The following is an 18,192-nucleotide window of genomic DNA, read 5'->3' on the forward strand; positions in this document are numbered from 1 at the left end:
GGGCGGGGCCGGGCCGGGCCGGGCCTGTCCCGGGGTGTGGCAGGGACTTGTCCCAGGGGCTGTTTAGGGGGCGGCGCCTCCTCTCCGCTCGCGCGGCAGTCACGGTGCTGCTGAGTCTGGGGAGCAGCGGGGACACAGCCCGACGCAGCCGGCCGGCCTTTGGTGCTCCCTCCCCGCAGAGACGGCAGCGCTGCAGCAGCAACCTCCAGTAGGTCGGGTTTTCCCTCCTAGTTCTCCCTGTTAAGTGCTAGCCTGGCCTGACCCCCTGGACCTTGGGAGAGCCCCGAGAGCAAAGCCCAGAGTGCGGCGTCTGTCCTCACATTACATACTGCCCTTAAAAGAAACAACCACAACCAAACAAGGTCCATAGCGTCCAGTGCATGAACCTGAGATTCTGCTCCTCGTGGACAGGCTGCAAGCCAGGAGTTTAGCCTTTGTAACTCCACCTTACAGTCCTTAGTCCTTCCTGGTTTTTGCCTGAGAGTTGCCCTTACCCATCCATCGATTTACCTTGGATTGAACAGTAATACAGCCGGAGAGACACAGTGTTTATCTCTAGGGCCAGATCCAAAGTACACTGCAACCTGTGGAAATCGTCCCATTGATTTTAATGGACTTTGGCCCATTCCCTTATCCGACGCTTATCACCACACTGTCTGAGGCCCAGCTCCTCAGAGGTATTTAAGAACCTTACTCCCATTGATTTCAAAATCAACAAAAGCATCATCACTTTAAAGATCACGTGATCCAGATTCCTGTCCTCTCCCTCTCAGACAGCTGGGGATTTTTGTATTCCTTCTCCATCCTCTGCCTTCTTCCCCTTCGCTGTTGTTTTCCTTGTGGCTGTGGTTATATCTGCAATACCCTGAAGTCCATCTTCAGCCCCAACCCCCTAAATGTGTTCTTTTGATGTTCTTGTCAGATTAGAATTACCGTTTTTTGTGCAGTGTTTGGGAGGAACTGTTCCTTCCTTGCTTATTTTCCTCTTAGGCTGGTAACTCTATCACTTGTTTGCCCTTTCATTGTGAATCAGCACGTCTTCAGCACCACATACAGTGCTCGTTTCTGGAAGTCCTTCTCCTGAAGGGAAATTGGAATTGGTAAATTTGGGATACTAATGCAAGTAGAAGACTTAGTGCTGGAATTTTCAAAGAAGTCTAAGGGAGTTAGGTATCCAAACACCATTGCACTACAATGGGAACTGGGTGCCTAATTCCCTTGGGCCCCTTTGAAAATTCAGTCTATGCATTTGCTACAGGGCAAACTGGAAGACAGCACAAGCCTTATGCCCCTTGGAGAACAGGAAAGAATAGTATAAGAGTCCTTTACTGAGAGGTGACACCTAGTGGCTAGTACTTGGAACTGGGTGTCAGGAAGCTTAAGTTATAGTTCCTCTGTCAACAGAGGACACATCTACACAGCAATTAAACATCCGCAGCTGGCCTGAGTCAGCTGACTCGGGCTGTAAAATTGCTGTGTAGCTGTTCAGGTTTGGGCTGCAGCCTGAGCTCTGGGGCCCTGAGAGGAGGGAGGGTCCCAGAGCCCAGAAAAGGCAATGAAACAGCCCTGCAGCCAAAGCGTCGTGAGCCGGTCAGCTGACATGAGCCAGCCCTGGGTGTTTACCTGCAGTGTAAACATACCCTCTCTTGCTTTGTGATCTTCAACAAGTCACAAGCTCTCTGTTGCTTCTGCTTCCCCATATGCAGAATGAGTAGAATGAAATCCACCTTTATAAATTGCTCTGAAATCCTGGGAAACGAGCAGATCCTCAGCCGGTGTAAACTGGCATAGTTCCCTTAAAGTCAATGGAGTTCTGCTGGGATACACCCGCTGTGGAGCTGGACCATAAGGTCCCACCTACGTGCACAGTATTTTCTTAAAAAATAATGGTTCTGAAACAGAAAGTACAAAGTTGATAAACCCATTTATAGATCTCACCGCAGTGAAAGGACGTTAGTACAGAAAATCTACGTTTGATTGTGATTTACAGCACAGTGCTGTGTTCTGGTCATTCAGTTTCCACAAAGCAAATGCATTTCAGCATTCTGAAGTAGTTAGCTGTCTAAATTCATTAGCAAGACTGTCAAGGTTGTGAATAGTTCTGGCCCAGACCAGATACTTATTGAGGCTGTAATAATGTTCCGATACAAACCACTCGAAAAACCTGAAAAGGTTCAGATCTAGGATGAAGATTCAAAAGGAGGACATAATATAACTATTAGTGTAGGGAGCTCAAGATTTGGTGTAAGGCCTAAATAGCATTTTCTATAAGCTCTTCTCCTGCACTGCTAATGTACAGAATTTACAATGTTAAGGAGACAGATGGTACTGAGCTTGGGGAGGACTTACATTTGGCTTTATATAACAGGGCTGGAGCTTCATATTGATGGAACTTCAATGCAAAGAAGTCTGACTATTGCAATGTGAGGATGCAAATAGGAGGCAAAGCTGGAGAGCCTGGGCCCAGATAAAGAAATCAATGGGAGAGACGTGTGTGTGTGAAGGCGTAACTCAATCTTGATATTGGACTGTACACCTGAGAGAATGCATTTATAATGGATGAATTCCTGCACTGTTGAAATTCTGCATCAAGTATTTATCTGCTGAAACTGAAATTGTGTATGATAAAGTACCCAGCCGTTACTATCCGAGGGTAGAGATCAATGGACTGGTTTTCAATGGTGCTGCTCACCTACTGACTTCAGTGGGAACTGCAGCTGTTCAGCATTTTGATAATCAGCCCACAATTGTCCTAGCCAACAAGAGTGACCAAACCAAATGAGCCAAATCTGGATGTCTTTACTTATGCACAACTTCCATTGGCTGTTCAGCAAAGTTTGCAGGAGTAAGGGATTCAAAACTGGACCCCAAATGATGTAAATAATACCATGTGAAGATGAAAACCAATCCTAAGGGTTGGGGTTATTAATTATTATTATTATTTTACTTACAGCAACCAATCCTAGTCAGACCTTACCTACACAATACAGCACAATTTAAACTGTGGTACAGATGGAAAGGCTTCTTTGCCAGTCGGATGTTCTCAGTGCTCCCTGTCAGTAATGTGGTTCGGAGATATCAGTGATCACTGATCCATAGATTTGGCTTTCCCAATCTGACAGCTGTTGCACAAAGCCACGGTTTGGTCTCATATTTGTTTTGCATTTCTGGACGTGTTTCCAAGCCCTCTACAAACACAAGTAAAGACAGGGAAAAGTCAGGACCATGCTGGCTAGTAAAAGCCATTTCCCTGAGATATATTTAAAGTGACACGAGCTATCAAGTCTGTATTCCAACACATGAATTTCTCCTAACAATTGCACTGGATTGCAACGTACTAGTTTTGGGGAGGAAAAATAATCTACCATGCGTTGGTCTCCAAAGCGAAGAATCTGGGCACATGCCTTTATATTGAAAGCTTAGTTTGGCCTCTGGAAGTACAAACACAGCAATGCACAGGACAGGTGATCTGTAACACTCCCTACTAAGGGAATACCCTGCAGAATGCGGATTGGTCCTGATTTAGAAGTTCAAGTTCAGGGCCTTGCAGTGTTATTAAAAGACACTAAATTCAATGTCACACAGATACCGTAGGAAGCAAATGTAATGTAGCTACACTGTAGAGTTATATATGTAAACTACACAGTTACATATTGGTTTCCACCACATTATGCACTGCACAGCTAGGTATTGGCATGAACCAATACAAACCTGGAGGTAGTTTGGATCCAAATCTGAACTTCAGAGTAGTCCCTTATCTCTATAATGAGCCAAACTGATATTTTGGTTATGAATATACCTGCATTGTGCAGCTCAGGCCTCTTTCTTCATCTGTGAAGTACCTTCCATCATTCTGCAGCAAGACAGTGCCACAGTTCTACCTTAGGCTACTGGGTCTGATTATAGCGTAAAATGCTAGCAGTCTCTTTCATCTTTTTCAATGGAAAGAGCAGAAAAGCAGCAGCCACCTCCAGCTGCATGTCAGAGATGCTTCTGTTCCTGGACTGATACTATACGCTATTGCACAAGCACTGATCTATAGGTCCAGCTATTCCGAAGTGCTAATTACAGCCATCTCAATTGTTTGTTAGTTTCAGGCAATTAGCTGAGAATGCTGTTACACAGCAGGGTTGTTATGCAGATGCACTGCAGGCTTCTCAGGCTACACTACAGAAGTTGCTGAGTAATGCCTCTCTCACCAGATAAAAATCAGTACTTCCCATAGCAATCAGGAGCATAATTAGGATTGCTTATGCTTAATGAGATGAAAGGTGAAATGGTACTTGCATGGTTTCTTCCTAATCTCTGATACTGGAGACCAACAGCCTAACCCTCCAACCTTTACTCTAGTAATTCCTATTCACACATGTAGTTCAGTGGGTCTATACATGGACAAGTTACTCATATCAATAAGGGTTTGACAGGATCATATTCTAACACTGCTGTTTCTTTTAACATACTCATTTCTCCAGACCCCTGATGCCTCACTTAAGCATTCCAAGACTTTTGTCCAAACTGGGTAAAAGACTTAATTGGAAGAGAAGCTTGCGTATATTCCACTGCTGCAGTCCACCGGAGAGCAAGTTTGTCTATTTGAATCCTCCCTTAGGAAAGTTTCATGCGACAGGAGTCTCAGGCATTCAACCTGTTTCACTATTGGCAGCCCATGGTGGGGGTGCTCTGTCAAGTTTAGACTCGACAAGATGTAAGACAGAAAAGTTGATCACAATGAAGGGCAATGTCAGTTACCAGACTTTGACTTTTGCACTGTGGGTGCAACAGGTTACAGTATTTCAGTAGGGCTCAGCATGGGAGGGAGTGATAGCGACAGAACTGTTATCAGTCTGTGGCAGCAATCAGATCCAATATTAGTGGGATAGGTCCATAGGTTCCAGTGCCTGTGCTGAGTATGCAGCGAGTCTCTATTGCTCTGCAGGCAAACTCATCCTGCAATTACTCTTAGACGTGTGTTGCAGGGTAAGAGGCCTCATCTTGTATTGCAGATGTTTACACAAAATCAGTAAAAAGGGTCTGATCCAGGCTAGGCTTCAGGACAGTTTGGATTCAAATACTCAATTTCCAGAAGGGGGCAGGGGGCTCACTTTCCAAACATGACCAAGACTTTTAGAGGGACTCACTTCAAAGATGATGGTGATTTCCATGGAGGAGATCAGATAGCACTGAAACCCCAACCTGCCTGAGAAGGCAGAATGAGAGACAGACCTACCTTTTCAAAATGCTGGGACACTGAGTAAACTGAGGAACATCTGTGAATTTGGGGATAAGCAACCAATCTAGTATACAGCTAGATATCTCTCAGCCTTTGCCCAATATTTTTCTGAAGACCTGTAGAGCTATATAGAGAGATGTACTGGCCCTTTAAGGTTTAGGAGGGCACCCCTCCTAGACTAGCATGACCCTATTCTGGATTTCCCTAGAACAATACTTGTGGGATGGGATATGGTCTTGGGCAAGCAATTTTGGGTTTTAAAGACACCCATGCTGCTGACCCCAGCTTGAGGACACAAAACCAGAGTTCCACAAGCAGGGTGGGCTGGATTCCCATATCCCTCAGTAGTAAGGGACAAAGCCAGCTCATGGTAACTTCCCCACTCAGAAAGTCTCTCTCATGTTTGTAGTCCTGGTTTCTGGGCAGGTCTGCTGGGAAACAGGGGAGGGTAGATACATATCACTCTCCCCACAGAGACTGAGCTACGTTACACAGGCCCAGGCACCAAACCCAATGTATTATTTCATTAACCAGGGAATCTGCCGGAAAGCACAGGTGATTTGCTACTCATTGCTACAGCACCTCAGAAGACTTCAGAAATAGAAGTGTACATGACACCAAGTCACTCTCTGCAGAAAGCAGAAGTGTGGATGTACCTTTAACGGATAATGAAATGAATGCATGAGGAAGGCCATTATTGCCGTGCTGCTCCGACTTAGACCAAGGGTAGAGAAAACCAGAACTGCTCCAAGAGCCATCTGAGCATCTAAACAAAGAAAAGCACATTACAAATTAATTTCTCGAAAAAATCAAAGCCAGAGAAGTCTCCCCACTCCTGTTATTTTTTAAGTGAATTTCTAATGCTGGTGAAAGGTGCCAGATAAAGAGTCCCAGAGACACAAGCCCTCTTAAGCCACTGAATAGAAGTTAGGATTTGGACCTAAGTTAGCCGAAGTGTAGGGGAGCATGGAAAATTGAAGTTGCTAGTGTGAGAAGTTAGAGATAAATTGAAATCAGTGTTAGTCAGGGAAAGTAAGAGTTAGCAAGGACATGACTCAGGGTTATGTTACCGTTATGTTTTACTTATAACTGATTTAAGCATGGTTTTTAATGAGTGTTTTTGAGAATTGTGAATGTTTTATTAAAAAGCTATCAATACTGGTAGTGTGGGAAGGACACTGGTGCACAGGTTAATTTAAATAACGCAAAGAGCCAATAAAGAGCTGAAATATACTTATGGTAAAGGGTAGTTTAATGTTAATTAGTTTTATAATGGAGTATAAAAGGAGTAGCCTTGCTAAATTGCTAGAGAGCTCCAATTAACATCCAAAGGGTACTGTAAGGTTCCAGGATTAAAAGGCTGTATTCACTCAGTTGTTAGGGAACTGATCACCCACTGACACACGATTTCATCTTTGTGTGTGAGTGTAACAGTAGCATTTGTGTAAGTAGTAATTCAATGCCTGCTTGCTTAACTACTCATTCTTCTTTTAATAAAGTTTGGTTTAAATCATTCTACGTAGCGCCTACTGGTCCTCTGTGAAATTCATTTTCTGTAACTGACCCAGAGGCTTGAACCCGAACACTATGCTGGGTTTCACTGCACCCTTATCTTTAACAACTGAATATTAATTGGGATCATTTCTACAGAAAGGTTACAATCTTCTCTAGAAAATGCCATTTTGTTTAAACATAAGTTGTGAAGTAGATGACCATAACTAACCGGTCAGTGAAGAACATGGCAAATCAGTGTCACCGTTGTGTCAGTAACTGTGATCAAACTTGTTCTACAGTTCCCGGTCAGGATTGTGTCAGCTAACTCAACTCTTCACAGTTGTGATTAACGACAATAAAACTTCCTAGTGAAAACAAGCCTAGAGGCTCTTGCCCTTGACATGGAGGATGTCACAGGGCATGTCTCCTCTCCTGCCTTCTCCCACAGAAACAGCACGGACCCCAGTGCTTGTGCCTTCACTGAACTCTTTTATTTTAAGTTCCCTCCACCATTTCCACAACAATCCCCATGCAACAATCTATTTACAGCACCAACAGTTCTTTTTGGCCCTCTCCCCAGGACCTGAGGGGAACAGAGATCTCCCTCCCTTGAGGCCTCTGTGTAACTGAGCTCAACTTGCCCTGGTCCCCTCTCTCTCCTCTCCGGCACAATCTTCCTGCCTCTTTATCGACCTTGGCTGAGAGGTAATTGGCTCCTTAGACCATCCAGCTGGCCAGCCCGATTGTCTAATTACCCCCACCAGTTTTCTCAAGGGGAACTAATTAACATCTGAGTGATCAGTGTGCGGGCTCAGCTGTTTGCACCTTACACTCTATCACAGAGGAATCATCTCTAAGGTTTTGTCTACACTAGCCCTTTTGTTGGTCACACTTTTGTCAATCAGGGGTGTGAAAAAAACACATCCCTGGCTGATATACATTTCACCGACAAAAGTGCTGGTATGGACAGCACTATGTCGGTGGGAGAAGCTCCCCCACCGACCTAGCTACCGCTGCTAGTTGGGGGTAATTTAATTATGCCGGCGGAAGAGCTCTTTCCTGTCAGCATAGAGTGGCTACACAGGAGACCTTACAGAGGCGCAGTCGCAGATTGCATCCAAGAAAATACCAGACTCCATCTATTTCTACTTCCAACTGAAACATTCTCAGGGCCCTAAAATTTGACTAACTGTTAGTGTTAAAAAGGTGCAACGATATGATGTGGTGGTACTCACAATTCACTTGTGGTAAACAGTATGTACAGACAATGCTATCTGAAAGTGGACTTGTCTCACAAGAAATTTACCACGATGGGACTGCATGGGACTGTCCCAGTCTCCTGGTAAATTTCACATTGTACATGCACACACTAGTTATGATTATATAAAGCTTCAGTTATTGTAGGTTTGGGGTCTTTGTTCTTATCAAAAGACTCTAAATGAGAAATCATTTAGTATTAGGGGCATGAAGGTTTATTACGTGTTCCTGTGGAAATCTCCCAGATCCTGTTTATTTGCCTCCATATTACACACTAAGGCTAAATTCAAACCTACACCTCATTTGATTTCATGGAGTTTGCCCTGGAGTAACAGTAAAATTTAACTTCCTAAGGCCAACTCTGAGACCATCAGTGTCATCTGACATACACTGATACAGAGTAGGTGGTGATGGCTTTGCAGTGGTAGCTCCGTACAGTCTCAAATTCAAAACTATTGTCATTATTTATAGTTGAATTCACTCTGATTGGAACACAGCATTCATTCATTGTTATTCCTTTTGCTGATTGAATGTACAGAGTATCGTTTGACTGCAAGCATAATGGATTCTACTGTTCATTCTAGGCCAGATTCAGATACCCTTGCACTGAGGAATACCTTATGGTGTGCAGTCCCATTTAAATCATTGGGACCACTCACAGAATCTGACCCCCTCCAAGATCTCCCTTCCCTTCATCAGGAAAGTTACCCGTAAATGGACTGAGCACTTCCAGTGAGCAGAAGTCCTTAGGACCAGGCTTCTAGGTGTTGAAAGACTATGGCCTTCCACACTCCATGGAACAGTGTGCACACTTGGTGCTTACAGATCAGGATCCACTCACCGATGAAGTGACAAATGGTGGGGAAAAAGGAAAAAAGATCTACATCGGGCGAATCTGCCACAGAAATATGAAGAAGTTTTTCGCTTTCTTCTGTGAAACTGGAAAGGGAGTACACAGGAGAGATGTTAAACAGGCCAATAAAGTAGTTTTGCCAAATTCTACTTGTTCGGCGCAAATCAGTAATATTTTATTTGTGGTTACATGAGTAATAGCTTTTCATTCTCATCATCATGGTAAGGGAGGGTGAGTTATTCATTGAGGCTGCATTAGGTGCATAAGTAATAGTTCCATTATCAGTCAGCCACTCTAAACTGTAGTGGTATTTATGTATTAACATGACCCTGTAGTATGTCCTACCTGGGAACTTGATGAAAGCAATAACATTTCAAAGCAAATGTTTTGTCATACATGTTTTGAGAGTTTTCTAAATATATAATTAGCACACATAGACGCTGCTTTATGTGGTTTCTTATTAAGGTGTTATATACCTTACAAGGTATCTCTCATCTCACTAAGCAAAGGCTGCAAAACAATGAAGAGGAATTTTTAAGCTATGCAGATGCATTTCATGTAATGAGCAGTGACTTAGAGATGAGAGGAAGCCCAATTCTCTGAGATTTTTGTGGGTTCTCTTTGGAGCCAGATACACAAGAAATGCTTGGTTATTAGTAACACTGGCTGTGTACATTTAACCAGGCAGAAATCTGTATTCTTCCTCACTTGCTTCAGACTGGTCACATCCTTGAAAAATGTCACTGGGTTTTGGGCTGTATCGAGTTGTATTTCTAATATAGCTCACTCACTGACTTGAGTGGCTAGTCAAATAGCTTTGGTCATTGACAAATACAGAAAAAGTAGTAATAGAAGTCACATGAAAGGTAAATGAATTACATTTTAAAGCATGTTGCTTTGTAAGTTTTCTTCTTACATGTTTCAAAATTTAGCATTAGGTTCATTGTGAAGGTTGGTGCTAAGTGTTGGACTCCCAGGCCCAGAACCTCACAGCTATTTAGATGTCTAATTTCCCTCAATTTCAATGGGAGTGAAGCACCTAAGTATCTCTGAGGACCTGGGCCCCAGTGCTAAAGATCCCATTCTTGCTCTACATAATCTCATTCCTTCTGATTTATGGAAGGCTGATGCAGTAATGAGTCATTGCTTTGCAACCTCTATAGTAGAGAAGTCAGAAGAACAAGCATTAAATAGCTTTAAGTTTACCCCACTACTTCTAATTACCACCCTACTCTTACTGAATGAGTATCTCGCGAGGTTTCTGAAAGGTCTACAAACATACAGCTTCTGCTAACTGGCTCTAATGCTCTCCAACCGCATCACTTGGCAGTTTTTCACACACACAACCATCAATGCCAATCCAATTGGACCATTTGACTTACAGTGTTGCAATCTCCTCTGAGATGTTGACTTGCGCTTTGATTTTCAGATCCTTCTGAATCTGCTGGTCACAAGCCTGCCTGCAATCTCCCATATATAACTGAGCAGGCAATATCTCTACAGGGTATGGCTGAAAGGCATCCAGTTCCTGCAGAAGAGAAACAAAAGGATCCATACAGTTGAAAGAACTTTCCTGTATTTCTACCTGCCTTCATCTTAGCTTGAAAAGTTCTTAAACCTGAATCCTGAGAAGAAATGAACCAGTGCTAAGTCAGTGTCCCACAGCTACATTCAAATAGAAATGGAGTACATTCATTTAATCAAACAGATATTCTGAAGAATGGAAGCGATCACTAGATTTAGTCAATGAAATTAACAGGGTCACTGCCATAGTGACCCTGCTGAAATAAAAAAAAGAAATATGAGATAGATTATGTCCTTTGTAATGTAGGGAGGGACACTAGTAGTTCAAATTAATTAATGTTTGCTGATTATTTGGTCCACGGCCAAATGAAACCACTTGTCAAAACCGGGCTGGCAGGTGTAGTGTAATTGCATAACACAACTCATACCAGAGCACAAAAAATTTGGAGCATAGCTTAGCAGCCTTCCATCGGGGCAGCATGAAGGCTAAGGACAAAACTCTATAGCCACGCCAAGACTGGAAGGGAAGAGAGTTGAATAGTGACTATGCACCAGCATTCACCACTGAAATGCAGCCACCGCTAGGGTGAAACACAACAGCTATTCAACCGCACAAAGCAACACTGAACAATAGTTTGGAGAAGGAAGTATAGAAGAATGCTGCATCCAACTGTGACCGCAGGGAGAACTGAGGTAGATGGAGTGTTGGACATCATGAAAAAGCAAAAAAGGGTACAAAGACAATTTATTTTCTCCTTTGCAGGTCACCCAAAAGCCACTTTATTAAGCCAACACATGGCACTGGAGCACTGCACAGCTTATGTGAAATAGGAGTAAGAGAAAGAAAATACATGTTTCAATGACGTGCCACTACTTTTTTTTTAAGCCTTGCCCTAGATGGTAAAGTGGGATGCTCATCTCTCACAGTCTAAACAGGCTCCAGCGGGTTAATGTTTTCATAAGAAAACAGGGTGTTGCTGGAAGTAATATAAATGAATCAATACGTGGTACTTTTCTCCCTGAGTCAATACTGAAAAAATGTATAAGTGTTTGCTTTGTGGTCTTTTGGGATGAAAGCCATTGCATGTAAGAAATTTTTAAAGACACCCTATCATTTTAAAAAATAAAAATCACACTTCTGCCCAAACCTATTTACCTGCTATTGTTATAACACTGCAAATTACTATAACTGAAAGAGATTTGTTTAATCTAACAGCACTTTCTGTTTAGTCAGTTTCCCACGTTGTTTGTATGAGTTTTTCCACACAGTATCAGGGAAAAAAGAATAGATACTTGTGGTTGTAAAAGAACAAAAATTAGCAGAGGGACTCAGGGATAAGCATAATGTTGGAAACGACTTTTGACTCCTTTTTTAAATTGACTAGACATCAAATTGACAGTGACCCTTTAATTATTATTAAGGAATTCATTGGAATAATTTTAATGTACATAGGAAAAAATCTATGTATAGAATGAAAGCCTGGCCCTTCTATCCAATCATCTCACCTGAGGCATCCAGAATATCTTCTGAGTCCTCAAGAAATGGTAGCATGCAGTGAAGCGCTCATACCCTCCTTTCAGGATGCGGACTGGGTGACGGGTGAACTGCTCTAAGACTCTGGCACACCGGGTGGCAGCCCCTACCTCAGTGTCTAAAGACATGGAAAAGCTATTACACATGGCTGCTGCTGGGAATGAGATGGGGGGAGGGCTATTTCCAACAAGTCCTGAATACTTGGGGTGAAATCCCGGCCCTACTGACACCAGTGGCAAAACTCCCTTTGGCATCAATGGGGCCAGGATTTCACCCTTGATGTATGAAAGACCTCGAAAGAGCAGGCTACAATCGCTCTCCAGCTACTGCTGCTGCCAGGAAGCCATTGGAGACATTTCTGGCAGTCCCTGCGAACCTCTTGTCTGGAAAGCTCCCTTTTTTCTGTCATCACATCTTTTTTTTTTCCCTATGGAGAAAATGTTTTTATTTCTCTTGTTCCTTTCATAGTTCCAGGTATTATTTTAACTCCTGTCATTCTCTGGGAATCCCCTGCAGCAAGGTTTACTATAGAGAAGTATTGCTGTTTTAAAACTAAATAATATTCCTGGTTCTAGGGGTGGCCTTTTATTTGCCCCATTATGCCACCAAAGAGAAGGCAGGGGGGACACAGGAGGCACCTTGGAAAATGTTTTCATAGTTAATCTTATCATGACTCCAAGTGGGGAGATAATGTAGGGTGTAGGATCTTATTTTCCCCAGACTCATCTCTGATTGCCTTCAGCTGTATCTCCTTTAGTACTCATTAAATTAGCACAGTGGAAATCTGATTCTGGTTCTCCATCTCATTCCATTCCTCATGTCTCATTGGAGATGATTTTCTCTCCAATAAAACTCTGAAATAAAGCCCCATTTTAGCATGTACCTAACGAGACTATGCCTGTGAGCAAGTTATGCATGTACTTAAGCGTTTGTAGGATTGGCTCTTAGATTTGGCACAGAAGTCTAAATCAGACTGTTTCAAATCAAATTATATTGATTTAATATATCTATCCATCTTGACATATTGTACAATGTACCACAGATACAGAAGAAAAAGATTAATGAGCTTGATGTAGAGAGCAACGCTTTACATTTTCAAGTGACTAAAGATTTAATGTGTCAATTTTGGGGTGCCCAAGTTGAGACACCATAAAGGGATCTGAATTTCAGAAAGTGCTGAGCACCTGCCCGCTGAAAATCAGGCCTCATTAAGAAACCTCAAGTTGAAGCACCTCAAATTGTTAATCACTTTTGAACACTTATGTCCAAGGATTCTCTTGTGCAGAATGAGAGCCCTAAGACACTGATTCCACAATGATCTCTGAACAGACAAGACATTGCAGAATCAAGGCCTAAAGCTCTGATTGGAGGATATGTCAAAGACAAAGATATATCAAAATCCACACCCCTGAGCAATGCGGTTAAACTAACCTAACCTCCGGTTTAGACAGAACTCGGTGGACAGGAGAATTCTCTGTCAACCTAGCTACTGCCTCTCAAGTAGGTGGATTACCTATGCCAACAGGAGAACCCCTCTTGTCGCATAGGTAGTGTCTTCACTGAAATGCCACAGCAGCACAGCTGCAGTGGTGCCACTGCACCGGTTTATGTGTAGATAAGCCCTTCATTAGGTTTTATGGAAAACTTGATCATATCTACAAATAGGTGGATTTTAAGAATTCACAAAGCTATTTTTAACAAGTTAGCAGTTAAAATTTCAACTTTCTTAGCTTCATCAATTTCAGACTAATGCCTGAAACAAGGAAAGATGTGCTAAAAGTGGATCATATACTCTTAAAAAGGTCTGTATTTTGCAAAATACCTCTATGCTAGTGTTATAGGCACTTTGCAATGCTGGACAATGGGGGGGAGGAGATCTAGAACCAAAGACATGATTCTGCAATGAGCTCCAAGGTCACTGCAAGTTCAGGGTCTAAAAGGTAATTTGCAATTCGAGAAAAATAAAATTTCAATGTTTCCTGATATCTTTAAATTAACCCAACAAATGCTCTTTATGCCATGATCTGCATTTTATTTCCTGGGTTTCCAGACCTAACCATTTTCCACAGAACTTCATCTAATTACTAATCTTATGAAAGATAAATCCTATTTTTGTTACTATGATAATGCAACATCTTTTTTTTATCCTTAGCTTACTAATAAAAAGAAAGAACTCACTTTTTGAACATGAAGAACTGGATTGAGATATTGAGATCTTTGAGTCCGCTTTAGTCCCTTAAAAACAATAAATAGACACACTCAACCCCATCTGAAGTGGGAAAAATAGCCTATTTTCCACTTAAATGACTTTGAAAGTGAATGGTTCACAGACTGGAAGATGAACCAGCCTAGATGAGACACAGGGACCTTGAAAGAAAGTCTGGATTTATGAAGCCCAAAATAGAACATGTGAAATATTATGACAAACAGAGGCTCATTGATAGTATAGTTTTACCAAAATAAAGGCTATGAATGTAAGTGTTCTTGTCAAGTTATTTGAAATAGAAATAAGATGATAAACGTAAATAAGGAATGAGAGGCATTCACGTACCAAGATGGTGGTCCTGATAGAAGAGAAGAGAATAGAGCTGAGCTATGAGTTGTAGTAAGAATCTGTCTTGCTAGCCAGTAAACATACCTTTTTCATCCTCCTCTTTCTCATAATCATCATAATAGGCATCATCCAAAGAGCTGGTTTTGCCATCATATACGACACAATATTTGACACACTCCAACTCAATTGATTGAGGTACAAGATATTCCCCCATAGGATTCTACCAAAATCACAAAAGAATCTTATTAAGAAAGAGACTGCATTTTTCCTCATAGAACTATCCCTAGTAATTTCTCCCAAGTTACCACTGTACCTTATTTTGAAGAAACTAAGCGGAATTCAGAAGTGATGTAAGTTACATGTCATCAACTGGGTCTGGGTCTATGTGTATGGGCGAGCTAGGGTATGTAGCCAAGGAACTGCAAGGTGTACCTTACACCAAGTGTACCTTACACCTGATTCACTGTTGCCTTGCACCCTGTGCAATCTTTTTCACCAGTGTAATGATCCAGAGCATTCACCCCTCCTGAAACATAGGGATATAAAGTGTTCTCCTCCCATGACAGCAGGGGCTGTTGTGCCTGAGAAAGATACCCTCCTGAGAAGTGCAGGTGGTGTTTGCATTGCTACTTTCTGGAGGAGGGGCAGCTTTAGCTTGCAGTCAGCTTCCTGGAGCGCTGACACTGACCAGATGATATGGTCATTAGTGCATCTCCTCCCCACCGAGGACAGAAGGTCATGAAAGACAGCACACATGGATGATAAACTTGCTTGAAACCACAACTTACCTGTTTAACCCTTCTTGCTGTAATTACATGGCTTTCATTGTACTCACGTGTTGTACGGGCATCTGAAAATAACAATGAAGATAGTGTGAATGGTTTACATAGTGTCTACAAGGCAGAATCCTGCTCCTAATGAAGTCAATGGGAATTTAAGCACACTGACTTCTATGGGCGCAGACTGGAAAGAGCTCTACAAATCTTACACCTAAATATTCACCAACAAAATACAAATTATATACATTTCTTCATGGGATTCCATGTTTACTGTGCCTAATCACTTTCAGGTTAAATGTCTCAATTTGCAAGCAAAACAATGTTTTTTCAAGATGTCAGTCTTGTGAATTTAACCTGGGATCTGAAAATCAAGCTGAATTATTTCCTTTTCATATCATCACCAGTAATAAAGATTCTGTAGGACCAACATTTGCAGTCATTGCACAGAGATTGCACAAGTATAATACAGAGCAGAATCAGGTGCTGCAACTGGAATTTAGAAAACAATTTTAATCATGATGCAAAAGTCAGACTAGAATCCAACTATTTTTCCTATAACTCTATTCCTCTAATACAAATAATAGTTACAATTTGTTTTTGTCATTACATTAAATAGATATGACTAAATGCACCCAGACAGCAAGTAGGTGTAGTATGTAGGTGCCATTTTTACACAGCCACTTTTATACTATGGCATCATTAAATGGTGTTGTAAATTACACATTGGAAAGGTGACTTAAGGGTGTTTAACTTGGCGGAATTTACATGCTGAGGGGGTAAGACTGGAGAGTGGCAGGTCAGATAAAGCAAATAATACCACTGGGTAACAGAAAGCAGGAGCTGTCTGCTTTATCTTAAGCCTTCCTACACTTTTTTTAGTTGTTTTTCCTATTATACCCCTCTCTTCCACCCCCATGCAAAGTAAGTTACACCAACTTAAAGGAATGTAATTAACACTTTCATTTACACCATTTATAAATTTGGCCCAGATATATTAATTGGACAGCAGCAGAGCAAGCAGTGGAACCCAGCATTTTCCTGGATTCCAGTCACATGCTCAGTCCTCAAGACCATGCTGTCTCTTCTAAGGCTATGTTTGCGCTGCAAATAAAGGTGTATTTATTACAGTGAGATCCCTATTTTGAGAAAGCCACTCAATGTGAAATATTAGTGGAGACAGGTCAACCCCTGTGCCTTGTGTCCACTAGACTTTTATGTTGAGATGCTTATCTCCAAATAGTAATCTTGATGTAAAACACCTTTTTATTTGCAGTGAAGACATAGCTTAAGAGAAATAGGTTTCCCAAATTCTAATCAAAGAAGATACAGCTACAAAGTAGAATACTAACTGCTATACATAAAATCACAGTGACCCACAAAGCCCTCTAGGCACTATACAATCACATGCATGCTATTGGTTTAAGAAGGACTAAGGGACATATCTCTGTTGCCTTGAACTTTGTACTGTCATTTACCCAACTCCCATTACAGTTAATAGGCATCTTTTCACTGATTATTATAGTTAGGTCAGCCCCAAAGCATGCACAGATTTCCAACAATATAGCCCCAATAATTAAACTAAAATAATGTATCACAAATTGCAATTACAAATACATATCAACATTCTCATTAGCTTACCCAGTAAACAGAGATAGTTAGGCTCAGTTAACCTGGAGAGCTTCGTGGACTGGTTCAAGATGTTGTAAAGCTCTGTAGGCTCACAGAGAACCAACCCTGCCATTTTACTGGATGGAAATAATAATAATAATAATATAATAAAAGAGCCAATACATTCTTAAAAGGTGAGTTCTTGCAAAGTAACCTAGTTAACATGAAAAATTTACTTTTTATCTGTTGCAACTCATCTGTGAATGAAAACAAGCTTTGAACCCAACCTTGAGTCCTTAAATCTTTGCCTTCATATGGGATATTTGCTCCCTGAGAACTGCAAGATTAGGCCCTTCAAAATATAGAGGTCAGAATTCAATCTAAAAGAAATCTAATTTAAATAGTGAAATATAAAAATGAAGTATGATGTACAGAGCATCCAAACCTGTGCACATCACTGACATGAAATGAACAAGATCCTATTGCCTAGAGTCAGGACTTACATTTTTTAAAATTGTTTTCTTGGGGGAAAAAAATCCCTGTTCAGCATTTCCATATTTAGGAACCGATCCTGAGTAGTGCTGAGGCTGACTTCACTAGCAGTCGTAGGAGCTCAGCACTTCACAGGACTGGGGCCGTAGTCATTAACACTTTATTCCTCAGTAACTTAGAAACATGTTTCCCAAGTATCTGTGTTATTAGGCAACAAGACAGGTTGGCATCACACCTGCCAGCACTGGGAAACTGAGAAGCCTGAGACTTTCCTCTGATCTAATCCAACCTTCCCCGACCTTCATACCCTTGCAGTTTCTCTCGCATTTTGTAAAAAAATAAAATAAAAATCATATTTCAATTAATACTAAATAAAACTATGTCCCGCGCTGTAAGTGGCATCAGTTGCCATGGGACCTATGGAGGTCTGTTGCCATGACACCCGTGGCATCAGTTGCCATGGCACCTGTGACATTGGTTGCCATGACACCCGAGACATCAGTTGCCATGATACCCGTGGCATCAGTTGCCATGACACCCGTGGCACCTGCCGTTGTGCCCGCTGTGGTGCCCGTGGCCGCGCTCGATCAGGGAGGGCCCTTCAAAGGCCTGGCCCGCTCCCATCCCCACTTACCTCCTGGTTGCTATGCGGAACGACGCACTCGACCGTAAACACGGCTGACGTCAGGTGGGTCCACAGTCCCCAGCTCTCGCGATCCTTTGATCGGCCCGACGGGAGCCGGCATCCGGCGCCTGCGCGTTGAGTGGGGCCGCGCGGCAGGGTGGGAAATCTCGCGGTGCTTGAGTGCGGGGCTCTCGCGATGCCTGCGCCGGGAAGTCTCGCGGTGGGTGGGTAGGTGGGGGGCG

At 42.2% G+C, this 18,192-nt stretch overlaps 1 protein-coding gene and 1 long non-coding RNA gene across 4 annotated transcripts; one reads left to right on the top strand and one right to left on the bottom strand.

The window, feature by feature from the left end:
- Window positions 1-6,745, top strand: LOC137146512 (uncharacterized). Its single transcript, XR_010917960.1, has 2 exons — window positions 1-208; window positions 2,369-6,745. It is a non-coding gene; the product is annotated as an uncharacterized lncRNA (long non-coding RNA).
- Window positions 3,038-18,028, bottom strand: STYXL1 (serine/threonine/tyrosine interacting like 1). Of its 3 annotated transcripts, XM_067537804.1 has the most exons (10): window positions 17,960-18,028; window positions 16,864-16,970; window positions 15,235-15,296; window positions 14,531-14,666; window positions 14,071-14,127; window positions 11,865-12,010; window positions 10,217-10,362; window positions 8,823-8,920; window positions 5,887-5,996; window positions 3,038-3,188 (listed from the first exon to the last, which is right to left on the bottom strand). In XM_067537804.1, the coding sequence occupies exons 2-10, from the start codon at window positions 16,964-16,966 to the stop codon at window positions 3,057-3,059; spliced, it is 990 nt and encodes a 329-aa protein (XP_067393905.1). In that variant the 5' UTR covers window positions 16,967-16,970; window positions 17,960-18,028; the 3' UTR covers window positions 3,038-3,056. The 3 variants fall into 3 exon arrangements, with proteins under 3 accessions (XP_067393905.1, XP_067393906.1, XP_067393907.1); XM_067537805.1 differs by lacking the exons at window positions 11,865-12,010; window positions 14,071-14,127; window positions 14,531-14,666; XM_067537806.1 differs by lacking the exons at window positions 11,865-12,010; window positions 14,071-14,127; window positions 16,864-16,970; window positions 17,960-18,028 and having other exon boundaries at window positions 15,235-15,282.
- Between the last annotated feature and the right edge of the window lie 164 nt (window positions 18,029-18,192).

This window comes from Emydura macquarii, unplaced genomic scaffold, assembly GCF_026122565.2.
Source record: "Emydura macquarii macquarii isolate MOO-44397 ecotype Brisbane River unplaced genomic scaffold, CSIRO-AGI_Emac_v2 contig_450, whole genome shotgun sequence".
Classification (NCBI taxonomy): domain Eukaryota; kingdom Metazoa; phylum Chordata; order Testudines; family Chelidae; genus Emydura; species Emydura macquarii.